This window comes from Paroedura picta, chromosome 3 (genome assembly GCF_049243985.1).
Source record: "Paroedura picta isolate Pp20150507F chromosome 3, Ppicta_v3.0, whole genome shotgun sequence".
Taxonomy (NCBI): domain Eukaryota; kingdom Metazoa; phylum Chordata; class Lepidosauria; order Squamata; family Gekkonidae; genus Paroedura; species Paroedura picta.
Window position 1 is genome coordinate 157,088,023 of NC_135371.1, and position 18,967 is coordinate 157,106,989.

The 18,967-nt window shown below is 43.7% G+C and overlaps 1 protein-coding gene across 1 annotated transcript in view; it reads left to right on the forward strand.

The window, feature by feature from the left end:
• The window catches only part of LOC143833283 (uncharacterized), a 64,422-nt gene that overhangs the window by 17,137 nt on the left and 28,318 nt on the right, over positions 1-18,967 (forward strand). Inside the window, exon 2 of the mRNA XM_077328897.1 lies at positions 1,089-1,303. Within this exon, the coding sequence (XP_077185012.1) occupies positions 1,089-1,303 (215 nt within the window). The remainder of the gene's footprint in view (positions 1-1,088; positions 1,304-18,967) is intronic.

An 18,967-nucleotide genomic window follows, 5' to 3' on the forward strand; every position in this document is an offset into this window, starting at 1 on the left:
CGCACAGCTACCCCCCAAGCCCCCATTGCCGTCCTAGCGCCCACTGTATTTTACCTGCAGCGGGCTTAATTACTAGTATTTGTATAATTAGATAGTAAAGATTTTAGAAAAGTTGTGACGGAAGGAATTGGTAAAGGATTAATATGAAGGATAATAAAAGCCAAGTCCTTTTCAGGGAGGGGGGGTCCGTTCAGTATATGTGGTTATTATGGGCCTGGGAGATCCCTTGAGCGAATGACAAATCTGTCATCTACATTTGTTATTATTCAGAATAATGACCCACTCTTTGAGAATGTTGAAGGACAAACAGGATGTTAGGGAACACCTTTGTCAATTAAAATACCAATTAAAGTTAAATTAAAAGTCTATGAAATTCATAACACTAAGCCAAACAGCTACTTTAGGTGTGGCCAATAGGATTAATTGCCCTCCCCTCCTCTTTAAATAGCAAGCATATATGGCGTATCAAAAGAGTTTTTTTTTTAATCCCTTCAGGTTGAAAAGCAGTTTGCTGTGTGAGGCTCCTGCTTGGGAACTGCAATGCAAGATCCTTTTTTTTTTTTTTTGACACACAGAACTAGTTGTGCAGTCCTTGGGATCCGGTCTAATTACATTGCTTCATAATGAAAGATAAAGTAATAAGGAGAAATGTCTTGAATGCAGGAGCATTTCACAAACACGTTAACACCCATTGCTTTATTTAAGATGAAGTTGCAGCACATTCTGTTCTTAGGATATAATGTACAAAACATGGTTCTCAGATGAAATAGTCTCACTAAACACTGAATTTCCAAAGGAAAATAAATGCGGGTGGGAAATAAATGATATAATACTAGAGGACATTTATTAGTGTGTGTGTGTGTGTATATATATATATTTTAAAAAACAACACACACAAAGGGTATAACGTTTGGTGTTGTGTAATTTGGGATGGTGTTTTACTCTGTGCCATCGATGATACACATGCAATTTGGGTAGCAAGTTAATGAGAAGGCTACATAAGAATCTGGCAGACATATTTTTGATAGGGCTGATGGGTGAATGGAACCCTTGAAGCTCCTCCAATGCTTCATATTAATATCCTTCAGGTCCAGAGTCTGGAACAGCACAACCAGGTCCTGCTTACGAGGTGGAACTTCTTAAGAGAGCAAGACAACTCCCTTTCTGACTTGGATATCAAACTTCTCTACGATCAGTACATGAACAAACTCAGACAACAGATCCGATCTATCGATGCGGAGAAAGAGCACCTGGACTTGGAACTTGATGAAGTATTGGAGGCTATGGACAAGTTCCGGAGCAAGTAAGTCTCTCTTCTGATTCTTTTTAGAACTTGATAGTCACATAACCAAACCTCGATAACTGTTATCCTACAACCTTCAGGGAACAGTTTGCATGAATACTCAGAAATATTGTCTCCTGACTTTATATCTAAGACCAGGGGTAGTCAAACTGCGGCCCTCCAGATGTCCATGGACTACAATTCCCATGAGCCCCTGCCAGCAAATGCTGGCAGGGACTCATGGGAATTGTACTCCATGGCCACCGGCAGGGCCGCAGTTTGACTACCCCTGTCTAAGACACTGGGATGGATTGTAAAGATTGTGAGAGTAGTGCTATGGGGTGAGTATCTACATATTGGGGACGGGGGTCTCCATCTATATGTAGAAATATGTGAGTTTATATATTACGCGCTAGGAGACCCGTAACAGTTGAGAATATTAGAGAGTCAATTAAACGGGGGTTGGGGGGTTGAAGGAGTGGGGTGATCAGGGTTCTGAAGCTCCGGAGATTAATTATAAAATTATTGAGGGAGTGATCTGAGAGCATATAAAATCACTGAGGCATCTGTGGCATAGGGGGTCAACATTTCCAGTTTGGATTCCCAACCAGCAATTCTTCACAAGTCCCCCCCACTTGTTTTTTTATAGATTTTATATCTTCATCCCACGCAGACATCCTTGGTAGTATGAACATGTTTCACAAAACACAGGGACAGAAACATGTTACAAGTGTTCATTTAGACGCAAACAGAACTGGGAAGGAACGGGATCGGAATTATGTTGACCAGTGTTCCCTTCTCACCCATCATCTCCATGTAGGATTTGTGTACACAGGACTTTCTAGCTGTATTTCATGACTAGGGATGTAACAAGATTTCTGTGCTGGTTTAGTTTGAATGGTCAAGCTTCTCTTTCAGAAAATTTGGATAACAATTTGAATGCTCATTCAAAATTCGGAACTCCGATCAGAATTTCAGTCTTCTGTTCAAGTATTAGCATTTCCCAATGATGATTTTCCTTGAAAACCATGAAGAGTTTTCATTGCAAAACCGAGCTACAGGGGAGGGTGGTATATAAATATAATAAATAAACAAAATAAATAAAAATAGCACCAGTTGTGTTGTGAATAGGGTTGTGGATTCAGTTATTCCAAGATGAAAAATCCCAAAAATAATTTAGTATTTTGCAGGGATTAATTCAGTCAGATTTAAAAAATAAATAAATAAATTCAGCTATCTGAAATGGCTAGCCCAAAAAATCCTGAAAATCGGGACAGCTGGCTGACCACAGTTGAAGTACATTTAAAGAGGCCTCGGTCTTTTTAAATGCCTTTGGAGTGAACTCTCAGCTTTGAGAAGACGAAGGAACTGTGAGCTCTGAAGGCATTTAGAGTTCACTGTTTCTGAGGGTTGCAGAAGGCATTTAAATTTTAAAGGGGCAGTATTCTCTCTCTTTGGGGCCCATAAAATTAGACCCATTGGTTTTCAGATTTGGAGTTTTTTTCTTGAGGTCGAGATACTAGCAGCTAAGCTTGCAAATATGGTGCATCTGCCTCAAAAAAACAATCCCCCAGAGCCCCAGATACCCTTGGATTGATTCTCCACTGTAGCCTATGGGGGCCATAGTCTATATTGGCCATAACTTCCACTATAGCCTATAATGGAACCAAACCTGAAAAACATACCCAGAGCTGAAAAACATAGAATTGTAGAATTGGAAGGGGCCATACAGGCCATCTAGCCTCTTGTGGCTCAGAGTGGTAAGGCAGCAGACATGCAGTCTGAAAGCTCTGCCCATGAGGCTGGGAGTTCAATCCCAGCAGCCGACTCAAGGTTGACTCAGCCTTTCATCCTTCCGAGGTCGGTAAAATGAGTACCCAGCTTGCTGGGGGGTAAACGGTCATGACTGGGGAAGGCACTGGCAAACCACCCCGTATTGAGTCTGCCATGAAAACGCCGGAGGGCGTCACCCCAAGGGTCAGACATGACCCGGTGCTTGCACAGGGGATACCTTTACCTTTTTATACAGGCCATCTAGTACACCCCCTTGCTCAGTGCAGGATCATCCTAAAGCATCCATCATAAGTAGCTGTCCAGGCGCTGCTTGAACATTGCCAGTAAGGAGGAATTCACCACTTCCTTAGGCAGCCAATTCCACAGTTGAACTACTCTGTGAAAAAAAAATTTCCCTGATATCTAACCAATACCATTCTGTATGCAATTTAAACTGATTACTGCGGGTCCTCTCCCCTGCTGCCAACAGGAACTGCTCCCTGCCCTCCTCTAAGTGACAACCTTTCAAATACTTAAAGAGAACAATCATATCCCCTTTCAATCTCCTCTTTTACAGGCCGAACATTCCCAAGTCCCTCAGATTTTTGTCATAGGGCTTGGACCTGAGGCCCCAGATCATCTTGGTCACTCTTCTCCTCATGTTTGTGGGTTGTTTTTTTTTGCACACTTCCAGTTGTGAATTGTATTCAACTGAACCTTTGACTTGATGTTTATCCAGTTCTGCTGATGCTAGCTGACCAGGCAGATGACTCAAAGTAGTTAGCTGATGTTTCTTTAATGAGTGCTAATTGTCCCGTAATAGTTTAGTTAAGTATCCATGGGATCCTGGAGAAGTAACCTCTCCAGGTTGACTCAGAGATTTAAACAAGGCCAATGTAGTAAGAGTAACTGGATAAGAACAGTGTAGCAGACAAAACTATTAAATCACACATAATTGGAATCACTATATCTGACAAAGTATCCATGCACACGAAAGCATATACCTTGAATAAAATTTTGTTGGTCTTAAAGGTGCTGCTGGACTCAAAGGCTATTTTTACCCATGTGCAGAAATGCCCTTTGTTCTGCTGCTTCAGACCAAAATGGACTCATTCCTGAATATAACTTGTCGTTGAAAAGAAGACAAGAACTAAAAAGGAGTCCGGTTGGATGAGACCAATGATCTATTTAGTCAAGCATCCTGTCTCATACGGTGGCCTGTCAGTTTTCTGGAGGGCCAACAACAAAGCACAGAGGATGAGGCTATCTCCTGATGTTGCCTCCTGGCTCCAGGATTCAGAGATTTAGTGCCTCTGAATATGGAGGTTCTTGTCAGTCACCATGACCAGTGATAGACATATCCTCTATGAATCTATCCATCCCCTTTTAAAGCTGGTTACTTCTGTGACCATCACCACATCCTCTGGGGGATTCCACATTTTAATCACTCTCTGTGTAAAGTAGTGTTTTGTTTCATCCATCCTGAACCCTACTGCCCAACAGCTTCAATGGATGCCCTCAAGTGCTAGTAATTTGGGAGAGGGAAGAAAATTCTCAGTTGGCAATTCTCTCCACCCCATTCATAATTTTATAAACCTCTATCATGTCCTCCCTTAGCTGTCTGTTTTCTAAACTGTAAAGTCCCAGATTCTTAAGCCTTAAGCCTCAAAACTTCCATACAGCTGTGCTTTACACCAGAATCTGGTGACCTTCCCCAACAATGCATGCCACAAAAGCAGACCTAAAAACAGAGACACAATTACAGCACCTACAGTTTTTGTAGGATTTTTTGGTTGGTTGTTTTGCCATCAAGTCACATCTGACTTATGGTGACCCTGTGGGGGTTTCAAGGCAAGAATCATCCAGAGGTGGTTTGCCATTGCCTTCCTCCACATCATGGTCCTGATATTCCTTGGTGGTCTCCCATCCAAATACTAGCCAGAACCAACTCTTTTTCACTGCCAGGATCCAACAAGATCAGGCTGGCCTGAGCCATGCAACTTGTTACACAACAGTTGGTTACCTAACAAAAAATCAAAGCAGCTCTAAAAGAAATCAGTGGAATCCAAAACGTTGCCAAAGAAACTGCACAGGAAGAACATTTCATTTCCAAACTAGGCAAGAAATCTAAAAGAACCCAACACTGATATGTTCATCTAACCAGAACCTTCTGTTTTCCAAAATAGCAAACTATAGGAGCACACAGAACCCATGCATAGGATCCTTGAATCTACGGAGACTGGGAAAGATGCCAGCAAGTAGGCTCCTGATCACACCCTTCTATAGACCCAATTGCCCCCAGATGGATGTCTGAACAGGGCTAGAGAGAATACAAGAGGGAGTTTCCCAGCAGAGAGATTATATCATGAAAAATAACCTCTCTGTCATTTGTTGGGGAGACTGAGATTCTCTGATGGAATATGATGATAGACAAGAGTAGCTTCCAACCTAACCCTCAGCCAACCACAAAAGATGCTCTTCTGCAACTGAGCTGTACCAGTGGTCATTGCTGTGCCTTCCCAGGAGACACAATTGGGTGCACCCCCTGTGCAAGGGGACTCTTGTGCCAGGGAAAGGATTTTTCCCCTTGCCTTCTGCATGCAACTGCTGAAGAAGAGATCAGATTGCAAATATGTGTTGTTGTTTTTTTTTTACATTACAGTGATTGTATGGAGACCTTTATTCCCTTTTGAGAATCATACTAAGCCCCTTAATTTTAGTCCTGGCTGGTGAATAACGCTCTAGCATCCTGTTGGCTTGATTAGTGCATAATGAATTGGTTCTTCGTATGGCTTGCAAAGCCAGTACACAAAGCATTGCAGGGATGCAGCCAAATGGAAAAGAAATATGAGGAGCAACAAGAGTTCAATATATAATTATGTGTTAACATAGTACACCAGCCTCCATGGTCTTGCTCTTCTGTATCTTTCTGCATGTTCTTCCTTGTACCTTTCCCTACTCCAATGCCAATCTCCTAGTGAAGTGTAAGATTACCATCTCCTCCTTTGTTCCCTTTATTTTTTTGGCAGCTCCCTACCACTGGAATTCCCTTCCAAGTATCATTTGATTTTCCTCCTTGTAACCACATTCAAATTGCTCCTCAAGGCACATCGCCTCATTTTTGCATCTCCTTGAAGGTTGCCTTCCTTTATGTCCTGTTTTAACTGAAATACTAACCTGAACACAGGGCATGCTTCCTTTCTAGCAGCTTGTATCTTGAAATAGTTACTAAACAGAGTGCTGTGGAGTGATCTCTGTTCATTGTTTTGTACCACGGGGCTGATTTCGACTGCAGGATTAAAGAGTGGTCAATCAATGCACCACCTTTGTATACCCAATCGGAAGTATTGGCAGATATGTGCAGCAGTTCATCTGGTATAGTATAGCCGGAAAGGAGGGAGCTAAAAAAAATCAGATCAAGTCTTCTTTTTGTTCAGTATGAGCTTGAAGCTTTGGTGACTTAAAGAGTCTGGTTCAGTTATTGTGTTTTCTTCCAAGATTTCAGAATGGCTAAGGGTAGCGCTGGTTGTAACCAATGAGAGGCCAAGCTCAGCCCTCATCAAGGCCACAGGGGACCAAGCAGCTTGTAGGTACTCTATAAATAGTAAGCAGTAATGATCCCCCACTATAAATACTTCTGCTAAAAGAAGAAGAGTTGGTTCTTATATGCCACTTTTCTCTTCCCGAAGGAGTCTCAAAATGGCTTACATTCACCTTTCCTTTCCTCTCCCCACGACAGACACCCTGTGAGGTGGGTGAAGCTGAGAGAACATGTGGGGGAGCGTGGAATCAAACCTGGCTCGCCAGACTAGAAGTCCACACTTCTAACCACAACACCAAGTTGGCTAGATACAAAGATTCTAGATACTTCAGTCATAAACATCATAACAATGGCCCCTGAATCTGGGGTTTTTTGATGGCCCAAACCTTATTTTGAGGTGCAGAGCTTTTCAGTTGTGCTCAGCATTTTTCTTTGGATCCACAAATAAAGAACTGGGAAATATGAATAAAGTACTGGGAACCAACTTCAGCCTCCTGTCATAAAATCACAACCAAATAAAAGAGGACATGACTGTGTGATCTGTTTGAAGACTGGTCAATCAATGCCATGAGGATGGAGAGAGGCGTGGAGATTACTGAGCATCCTCTGCTAAATTTAAAATGAGGTGTATGTTTTTGTAACCTACCCAGTTCTGTGCAAAGCATATATTTATATGTCTCACACCTCCTTAATTAAACATTAGAACTTCAAAATTTACTTCAGGATTATTATTATTATTATTATTGGATTTATTGCCCGCCACTCCCAGAGTAGCTGGCTCGTGATGGGTTAGAAGATAAAAACCCCACAATAAAATCCCCATTAACCCAACCATTACAAACCTCATGACAGTGAAAATAACTAAAAACTCCCTACCCCCCTATTCCCTCTGCTCAACGAGCCCCTTCAGTCTGTGCCTCAGGGGGTATTAATAGGCAGGTAGCCTGATGTTCTGACTATTCCAAGGTGGGGAGCCCTGATCTTATTTGCTCTGGCCTCATCCAAATGCCTGGTGGAAGAGCTCTGTCTTGCAGGCCCTGTGGAACTGTGGAATTTCCAACAGGGCCCTCAGCTCTTCTGGGAGCTCATTCCACCAGGTCTGGACCAGGATCAAAAAGGCCATGGTGCTGGTCAAGGCCAGGCACACTTCCCACAGGCCAGGGATCACTAACAGATTTGCACCCTCAGAGCAGAGGGACATAAGGCGATAGGTGGTCCCTCAGGTGGGGTTCAGACCACAGGTGGCCTTAAGGGTCAATGCCAGAGCCTTGAACTTGATTTGGGACTCAAATGACAACTATTGCAGCTGCCTGGCTATGGGACTGCCTGGCTATGGGACCTCCAAGATTTATTTATTTATTCATATTTATATACCGCCCTCCCCGAAGGCTCAGAGCGGTTTACATATAACTGAAACTATACATGAAACCATACATATAATAACATTCATATTATTAATTGATTAACCAGGTGACAGTATAACATGACAGTATAACATTATAACATAAACAGTGGTCACTCGAACAGATCCAGGAGTCTTAGTGGGTTTCTGGGGGGAGGGGGGGCAGATGTTGGTTGGTTGGCCTGGCCTCAGCCAAATGCCTGGTGGAAGAGCTCCCTTTTGCAGGCCCTGCAGAACTGTTTTAGTTCCATCAGGGCCCTGATCTCCTCTGGGAGCTCGTTCCACCAGGTGGAGGCCAGAACAGAGAAGGCTCTGGCCCTGGTCGAGGCCGGGCAAACTTCTTTTGGGCCAGGGACCATTAGCCGGTTGGTGGCGGCAGAGCATAAAGCTCTTTTGGGGGGATAGGCAGGGAGGCGGTCCCTCAGGTACACTAGGCCCTGACCGCGTATGGCCTTGAAGGTAATCACCAGAACCTTTAACCTGATCCGGAATTCAACTGGCAACCATTGCAATTGATGTAGGATGGGCTGAATGTGGGATCTCCACAGTGTCGCTGTGAGCATCCTGGCCGCTGCAATTTGGACCAGCTGTAGTGTCCGGGTCAAGGCTAAGGGCAGGCCTACGTAGAGCGAGTTACAGAAATCCAGCTTGGAGGTGACCGTCGCATGGATCACTGTGGCTAGGTGTTCCGCGGCCAAGTAGGGCGCTAGTAGCTTGGCTTGACGGAGGAGGAAGAATCCCAGCCACGCTACCTTTGTGATCTGGGCTTCCATTGCGAGGGAAGCATCCAGGATCACACCCAGGTTCCTGGCGGAGTGAGCCATAGTAAGCTCTATGCCATCCAGGGTGGGCAGGTGTGATTCCTCACATGGCCCTTCTTACCCAGCCACAGGACCTCCGTCTTTGAAAGATTGAGCTTCAGGCGACCCTGCTTGAGCCATCTTGTCACTGCTTTCTGGCAGCTGGCTAATGTTTCTGGGGGAGAGTCAGGGTGGCCATCCATCAGGAGGAAGAGCTGGGTGTCATCTGCATACTGATGACAGCCCAGCCCATACTTCCGTACCAGTTGTACAAGAGGGCACATGAAAGCATGAGGGAGCTGGTGGCTGGGTTCTCCCTCCCAGCTGCACAAGAGAAATCCAGTGGAGAGCAGGAACTGCAAATCCATTCCTCATTTCTGAGGCTCTGCCAGCTTTGGAGTAGTGATTAGGAGTACGGACTTCTAATTTGGCAAGTCGGGTTTGATTCCATGCAAGCACCTGGGTGACCTTGGGCTCACCACAGCACTGATCAAGCTGTTCTGACAGAGCAGTGATATCAGGGCTGTCTCAGTCCCACCACCTCACAGGGTGCCTGTTGTGGGGAGAGGATAGGGAAGGCGAATGTAAGCCGCTTTGAGACTCCTTTGGGTAGAGAAAAGCGGCATATAAGAAACAGCTCTTCTTCTTCCCCTCCTCCTCTTCCTCCTCCTCCTTCAGCAGGACAGAAAGGGTGATGATGGATAAGGGTGCTGCTGAAGGTATGGGGGGTAGAGGCCCCACCTGAATTTGTCACTTTTTTGATGGTGACTCCAGTTCTATGGCGTGAACATGACCATGTTATCTGTGGTGTTCTTTAGTACAAAATGTCAGTCTGAATTGTTCAAAATACTCTTTTAGAACTTTGCCTGCTATTGCACTGATTGTTTGGATCCATTTTTGTTGGTTTTAGTACTTATAGTGTAATCTGTACCTCTGGACACTGCTCTGGGTTCATGACAGAAAAGTGATGTATACAAATTAATAAACCAAAGGAACTGAAAGGAAATGTTTAGAAGATCAGAGGGTTTTTGTTTTTGTTTTGGAACTTGAACATTGAGAAAATTCTTGATGAGAAGAATTTTAGAAGCATATGCCTGTTGTTGTTATCATTTTGCTGCTTTGTGAAAGGAAGATTAATTACCACCTAATTTCTAGCATTTGCATTTCCATGCACACACCCCACTCTAATAAATGTATTCCACTTACCAGAACACAACTCATGCCCTTTCCCAAAACTGCCATACTGTTTACCCTGAGAATATAATGTGCACATGGGTGGCAGACGGAAGACGGATTGGGGTGGACAGACAAATCTCCTCATCTGTCATTGGGTTATTATTTACACCCACATACCTTCAGGGATTAATCCAAGCATCTGTACCTTTTGTGTGAGAACTTCGTTTACTTTGCATGTGACATCCGAACAATGCAGGAGGGTTTCTTCATGCTGCTAATCCAAATTAGACTTTCAAATGGCCTCTTCTTTGCCATTATCCATTACGCGTACGTTGGATAATGCACTTTCAGTGTGCTTTTGCAGGTGGATTTTCCTGTGCAGAACAGAATGATCTACAGCTAAAGTGCATTGAAAGCGCATTATCCAATGCGGACATAATGGACTCTGGTGTGTAAGACCCATAAGTCCTCAAAAGGTGAGGCTGGCCTTCTTTAAAGGAGTTGTGGGGAATATAGGACTTCAGCCTTTCTCCTCCTTCCGAACATGTAGGATAATGCACTTTCAATGAGATTTTACAGCTGGATTTTTCTGTGCAGAGCAAGTACAAACAGTGTTGAAAGTTCTTTAGCCATTGTTGAGTGTGGAATGAAAGAGCCAAAGAATGGAATCCACAGAGCAGCAGTTCCTACAAGTCCTTGTGAGCTCCTGGTAGATTGCTGGCAGCTGCAGAGTATCCCCTAGAACAGGGGTTGTCAACCTGTGGTCCTCCAGATGTCCATGGACTACAATTCCCATGAGCCCTGCCAGTGTTTGCTGGCAGGGGCTCATGGGAATTGTAGTCCATGGACATCTGGAGGACCACAAGCTGACTACCCCTGCCCTACAAGGCCCATGAAAAAATCATAAAATCTGTTCTAGATCTGTCCACCTGTGTCCTGTCATTCTCCCCCCAACCAATGTATTTAATAGGATTTTTCCTGCTAATAACTTAATTTCTGGTGGTCTTCCTAATTCATATTTTGTGTCTAGGACAGTCTAAAGTTTAACAACATATAAGGAAGGGGGCTTAATTTAGGGCATTAGAATTAGTTCTCATTTCTCATAAAAAAAGGTTAGTGACCCTTGCTACAGCATTAACAAAAATAGATTATACATTTGCTTGGAATTCTCAAAACATTTTTCTCTGCGCTACATATTGACCCAGCTCTATGTTGCTAGATGCTGAGGCTTATGTGTATTCTCCTGGATCTTTAATAAAAAGGTCACACTTCAGGCTTACATGGCTCTGCTCTCTTTCTTGTCACAGAGCAGGGCCCATGAGCATGGAAACTACCCTTAGATACTTCGCAAGTCATGTTGAAACTCTCTTCGTTTTCCTCAGATGTATTGCCCAAAGAGGAACTTTGATTCTTTTTTTCTTTATGAGAAACGTTGGTGGCAAATCTAGTTTTGGGGACTGGCAGGCACCCTTCTCCCCTCGGGGGCGTCTCGGCAGCTGGCACAAGAACCAACTAGCTGTGCAGGTTTCACACTAATTCTTGATACCCATTTGAACTGGCAGTGACAAACTGCCAGCTAAAAACACCCTGAAGAGCCGCTACAGGAGACAGAATCTGTCCTTAGATCTGCAGCTCCAGATCTGGACTTCATAGTCATTGACTTTGCGGCAGTTCAAACTGTTTTGAATTGAACTTAACTCGTGATAGAAGACAGTTTGGGAACCTCAGAAATTTACCCCCAGATGCCATCAGTCATCGAGCCCAGTAATGGGGCTTTTGGTTATTACACAACGACAACTTTTCCCAAGGGAAAACAAAGCAACAGCTCAGGAGAACAAGCTGAAGGTGCCAGCAAGAAGCTTTAACAGCAAAATGAAAATGTGCGAAACTTCCTGTTTTCAATGTGTTGCTTGTTCCTTTTTCACAAAACAAATGGCTTAATTGTTTCCCTCCAGTTTGGAATTGGTTTCTGATTTCACACTGTTTTCTGGACCAAACTGAGTGAAATTGAATGGATTTCTTAAGTTTGGAGACTAATCTCCCATTCTTAGTCATAATTTGTCTATCCTGATGCAAGAATTTTATGTTCGCTGCTGTAAATAAGTGTCCTCAGCATGCTGTTGGTTATGTGATGTGCCATAAAATTTGACAAAAGAAGTATCACCATCACACAAAAATGCCCATTATGCTATGAATCAGAAATTGGCTTAATTACTTGTTTTGTGCATGCTATATCATTTATTTTGATGCAGCATTTCTTACATGTTTACCTTTGTTCCATATGGCAATTCATAATTGCATTTTATTTAGGGCTGCTACACCAAATACCTTTCCATTTGGATTTTCAGTCTCAAAATATTGTTGGGGAGAAAGAGAAAGGTTTCCCCAAAAGCCTTTATATTGTCACAATTTTTATGGATATTAGCTGAAATAGAGGATGCATTTCATGAAACACTTTGTAAAATGTACCCTCAGTCCCTACAGCTTTTCAGAATTTGAGGGATGTTTGCACTGGGGCAAAAATCTTCACATATTTAGGGTGTGAGCATAGAACATTGCCTTCAAATTGATTTAGTTGTGTGATATCATCAATCAGTCAACCTAGATTGATTGTGTACCAAAATGATGTCATTGCATAACTGATAGGATCTCTGATGTTATGCAGCAGCTCCGAGGAGAAGCCCTGGAGCTAAAGTAATGGTATTGAATGGGGGAAGAAGTAGCCTCTAGATAAGGCTTTCTCAACTTTTTTAACATTGAGAAATCCGCGAAAATTTCTTCAGGCTTTGAGAAACCCTAGAAGTAGCACAATCATGCAGAATATGGTTGGGATTACTGTACAAAAAAAGAAAGGTTCACAATGAACAATCAACAGTAGAGAAAGGGAACCTTTCCAAGGCAAAGTGTTTGTAATAATATATACAATGAGTAAATACAATTTCCTTTACATCTTTTATATATCAGAAGGAACAACCATAACGGCTTCTAGATCAATTCCGTTTTCATGGGCTTCATTAGTGGTTGAAACCTCCAATCCTCCAAAAACAGTTTGTAGTATCAAAGGTGGCAAAATCCTATCGCCTTTCCTTATATTACTATTGTTAATATTTTAGTATCAAGCGGCCATAGGCTCTCTAGGGCAGTGGTCCCCAACCCCCAGTCCGGGGACCGGGACTGGTCCGTGGATCAGTCGGTACTGGGCCACGGCTCCTCCTCATCCTCCTCCCCGGCTGCTGCCTCAGGGGCTGCCCTGCCAAAATGGGTGGGGCTCCCCCTTGGCGTGGCACTGCGCAGCTGCTGCTGGCAGCGCCCCCCAGCGGGTGGCAGGAAGTCAGGGGCGCCAGTGAGAAAGCAAGTGTAGCCGACGCTCAGGCGGTGACGTTGCCATCCCTCAGCAAAAGCCTCCCCCCCCCCCCGGGCCTCAGTAAAATTGTCAAGCGTTAACCGGTCCCCGGTGATAAAAAGGTTGGGGACCACTGCTCTAGGGTACTGCGGGGAATGCTAGTCAAGGACCACTCCCCCAACACAACCATAAATGTCATATCATCTGATGCATGTTTAACGAATTGAAAACATTCACTCCCACACGTTTAGGAAACTCGTCCAGAGCCCTCGAGAAAGCCTATTTTCTCAAACGGTTCATGAGAAAGATGAAATATAGTTCTCACTCTCTGACAAATTATTTTAGTATCTCCCATCATCTTGACAAAAATTCCGTTCAGCTCTGTGTCCACCCTATTCAGTGCTATTCTTATGCCTTGTTTTCTTTTAGATTCCTTCTTGGTTATTGCCAGAATATTTATAAGGAAAATGGCTACCAACTGGGAGTCACCACTGTTCTATATAGCCAAACTGATTTAAGTACATGTGATTAATTCATTAGCGTGATTGTTTAATTTGTGATAAAGGCAAACAAGGCCAACCAAGTATGGTGAGGGCAGAAGAGTCTTGATTCATCAAGTCACGCTACAACAAATCTGGCTACAATTTCATAGAAAGAAAATAAGACCAATTGACCAATTGAGTGAAGCAACAGCAATATAAATGAGCATGCAAGCATTTTAAAGATTAAAAAAAAAAGTAAGGGGAGGAGCTTTGCCATTGCCAAAAACATTCCCAAAATACGACAAGTAGTTTCAGTTTTATTCGAATAGCATTTAATTAGGAATTACACCCCGAGTCCTGCTACTATTAATGTGCACAACTTTCAGTTAGTGCTGATAAACCCATAGAAATGTCAGTTTTACCAGGTTAGAAATGAGTAGTACAATCTTAAGCATTTACTCCAGTTGATTTCAATTGGTTTAGGCTGGAGTAACACATCATAGGATAGAACCTCAAAATGTAAACATTGTCCAATGACCAGATATCTCTCATGCCTTTCCTTTATTGAGAACCAGCTTGGTGTAGTGGTTAGGAGTGCAGACTTCTAATCTGGTGAGCCGGGTTTGATTCTGTGTTCCCCCACAGCTGGGTGCAACCAGCTGGGTGATTTTGGATTCTTTTCTTATTGAGCAGTAATATCGGAGCTCTCTCAGCCTCACCTACCTCACAAGGTGTCTGTTGTGGGGAGAGGAAAGGGTAACTAAACTAAATCTTCTTCTTCTTCTTCTTCTTCTTCTTCTTCTTCTTCTTCTTCTTCTTCTTCTTCTTCTTCTTCTTCTTCTTCTTCTTCTTCTTCTTCATTAGTCTAGTAATTCTTTGTGCTTCCTTAATTTCAGTTTAACTAGGAGAATCTCCAAAATGAATTCTAGAATTACAACATGAGCAGTTTGCCATGGTTGAGGGTTACCCCCCCAAAAAAAATATTACTGTTATGCACATATGCATTAATAAAATGCTGCACAGAAGCGATTTCCATTTAATTGTACGCATGACAATTTGTATTGTGCTGTGTATTACTGATTCATACATGCTCGTCTATCCATAAAGTACTGGATAAGGAGAATCTCAATACAATCACATGAATCATCACATTGATTTCTGTTGTTGGATTGTGCTCTCTGACTTCCTCCTTGTCCTGCCATATCTATGGCCAGGCAGTGGTAAGAACTATGCTACTCAGCAAAGTGTGGTTAGTTAATTCAGGTGGTACGATTAGCAAACCATATACAAGCCTAACTTGACATCCTGGTTAAGAATTGTCTCCAGGGTGATGTAGATTCACTAGACCAGCTGCACTGGCACATCACACCTATGGCTTATAAACCAAAGTTTATTGTGATCAAAAAGCACACTGTTGAAAAATATTGTATTAATATTTATTGTGGTTATTCTTATTTATTTTTCACAACAATTAGTAATTATATCAAGCTGGAGTAAAATGTCAACTTTTTTCTGGAAACAAAGGAAATTTGTTTCTTTGGCTGACTTGTGTGTTAAACATTCTTTGGCTGATTTGTGTGTTAAACATTTATTGAGGTAAGTGACCAAATATGGTCATATTGACCCCCCCCCCCCAATAGCCAATGACGGCCCTGGAGGGGTGGGAAGGGGAGGACCCCCAGGTGGGCACGTACACAACTATGCTTCTCAACCACACGCTTCTCAACCACATGCTTCTCAACCACAATTGTGGGGTTTCTCAAAACCTGATGAATGTTTCAGGGGTTTCTCACCAGTAAAAAAGTTCAGAAAGGCTGCTCTACAGCACCCATTTTCTCCAGGGGAAACTGACCTTTGACATCTTGAGAAGGGCTGTAATTCCCATCTGGAGGCTGGCGACCCTAACATAGGCTTAGTGTGTGTGTACACAACAGTCAGTATTGGGCCTAGACATAATGGAGCCAGATGCAGGGAGTGCCTTTGCACACTCTCACACCCCAGTGGGTACAATCTTCTTTTATTGCACTTGTAGCTCATTTCACGACTTTCAGGCACAGTGTGTGTGTGTGCAAGATTTATTCCTTTCCCTCAAAGCAGCAATAAATTCTCATGATGGGATCCATAAAGCTGTATTTATTCGGGCTGCATAAAATCAAATAAAAACATGTTTGCAGCAGCTTTTTCACAACTTGCATGAAGAATATTTTCGACAAGCAGGTATCTTCCCGCGGCATTGTGGTGCTTCTGTGTACTTCTAGTTTTTCTCACCTTTGCTCTAGTCTTCCCCTCACCTGTTTTGCTGCAAAGTTTGGGAAATGATCACAGCATAACCTTGATAGCTGCTGTGTTGGTTGGAACTTTCTCCTAGTCCTACCCACATGGCAGCCATTTTCCTGCTCCAGTCTGCGTGGTGGCCGTTTTCCCTCCCTCGCCTTTTATTAATTTCTTTATTAGGCCAGCAAATGACAGAACATTCTGTGTATTAGCTTCTCTGAAGGTAGGGATGCCATTTCTCAGGTGGGACTTGGGGATCCCCTGGAATTACAGGTTATCTCCTGACTAAAGTGATCAGTTCTCCTGGAGAAAATGGCTGCTCTGGAGGGTGGACCTCATGGCATTATACCTTGAAGCCTGAGAAAAATATTCCAGTGGTCAAAAGATTGTAAAAGGCTGGAGTAGGTGATAGCCTTCAAATATTGATTGGGTTCCTGAGCATGTAATCCACAGCAGGCATACCCTGAGACTGGAACTCCCAAACCCTTTCCCACAGGTATTCTGCATTGCATGTCTTTAAACCCTGTCCATCCTGCAATGAAATTCATTAGTTATCATTAAGCCATGGTTACAGCCCACTGGTGCATGACGGCTACTACGGCACATTACCTACTCTCCCCACCCTCTCCTAAACAACTCTTTCCACCATCTAGCTTGTTCATAATACACATGATTCTCAGGGGATTCAGAGGCTGAGATCAGGAAGGGATGTTCACCTTCTGTGTGAGTCACCTCCAGAACACAACTCCTGGATACCTGAGACTCCTCTGCAACCACTTCTGGTTGAGAGCAGGTGGGTGTGTTGGCATATTATGCTCAGGGGGCACATTACCTACTCTCCCCACCCTCTCCTAAACAACTCTTTCCACCATCTAGCTTGTTCATAATACACATGATTCTCAGGGGATTCAGAGGCTGAGATCAGGAAGGGATGTTCACCTTCTGTGTGAGTCACCTCCAGAACACAACTCCTGGATACCTGAGACTCCTCTGCAACCACTTCTGGTTGAGAGCAGGTGGGTGTGTTGGCATATTATGCTCAGGGGGAACTCTTCTGCAATCCAGTCAAAATGGATGGACCTGACAGGTGCTCCTCCTTCTCCACCCTCACAGAAATTATGTCACAACCTTGCAATGCATCAAGTGTATCTCTCTTTGGGTGGTCTGAGGCCAACCCGTATTGGAATGAGGTTCAAAAGAGGATGGAGTAGGACGAGGCGGGGTGTAATTAAAGCTTAATGCATGTGCCCTGGCTGCCCGTCAAACATTCCAGCTAAAGGGCAGAAAAACCAGAAGAACCAACATTTCTGCCACTCTCCTTGTAATGGGGCTTATGAAATAGGTAGCTCCCAGGGCGGAGAGGAGGTTGTATCACCACCCATTTAGTATTTGGAATAACCTCCTCTTCTCTACGCCTCAGGGCTGTTTCTGTCAGTTGATTCACTTACGGCCATTTGGGCTCTGTGCACATTGCAGCAACAGGGACTTCAATGCTCTAACAAGGCTCAGGTCTGGGATTTAGTTTAGTGAGCTGCCTGGGGCTGTTCAGGCCTCAGAGTCTTCTTGAGGCACAGAAAATAACAACACTTGGCAACATCAGCATCTACAACTGACAGATAGTATAAAATGTCTAGGCTGGTCAGCTCTGATAAAAATACTGAACCCCTGGCCCATAGCTCCAGCGGTAAATCTCAAGAAGGAACCCAGGGTTAAAATATGGTCACCATACCCACAACATTCACAACATGAACAGGACCCATGGCTCAGTGGTAGAGCACATTTGACAGGAAGGAGGCCCAGAGTTGATCAGTGTAAAAAAGGTAGCTGGTGAGATGCTGGGGATGATCACTGTGCTTAGGGGAGAGCCGTTGCCAGTCAAGGAGATCATGCTAAAATGGATGGGGCTAAGGTTGGCTTCAGAATAAGGCAGCTTTGTGTATTCACCAGAGCTTGGAAATCAAGCAGGATCAGCCATGGTTAGTCATTGGGATAGAAGACCACCAAGAAAGTCTGGACTTAGGCTTGCCAGCCGTAGCTTGGGAAACACCTGGAGAGTTTGAGGATGGAGCTTGAAGAGGATGGACTTTGGGGAAGGGAGGGACTTCAGTGGGGTATAATGCCATAGGGTGGACCCTCCAAAGCAGCCATTTTCTCCAGGGGAACTGATGTGTCACCTGGAGATCAGTTGTATCTCAGGAGATCTTCAGCTCCCAAGAGTTGCTATGCAGACAAAGACAATGGCCAACCACTCTGTTCATCTCTTGCCCTTCAACTCCCGTGGTTCTGCAGTTGGTTGTGACTTGATGGCACACTGTTACAATTATTTAAAATGTAAAGGGATAGAAGGAAATAACTGGGAGAAACCCTATTTCTTTCTTAACAAGAAAAGGGGCAAAATAACCTTTTGGGGGGGCCAGTTCCTATAGAAAACATGACAACCAGAGAAAACTAACAAATTGCAACTCAGATGACAAGCGTTTGCATGGTCATCTGAGCAAAGAGGTTGTAATCTGACCATTCCACTGCGGAAGGTCAAGGTGCACATTGAAAGCGGCATCTGGAGATAATTTAAGGAACTGTGTTTGCTTGTCGTTGCTGACACCTGGGAAAGAAACCCATGAAGCTTCTTACTCCAGCCCCCACCATGACCACACAAAGGCGGGTGTGTGCATAAAATGTACCAAACTCATATTGTAAAAAACAACACACAAGGCCCCTGTTTTATTTTGGTTGCCAGACTACTAAGGCTACCCCGGGGGAATTATGATAATAAAATTAATGTGGTATGACAAGCCAACATCGGGAACCCTTCCAGTTACGCCGCAGCCATCCACCTCCTTTGTATTTGTCAAAACTGTCACCAACTCACACCCCCCACTCCCTGCACTGTCTAT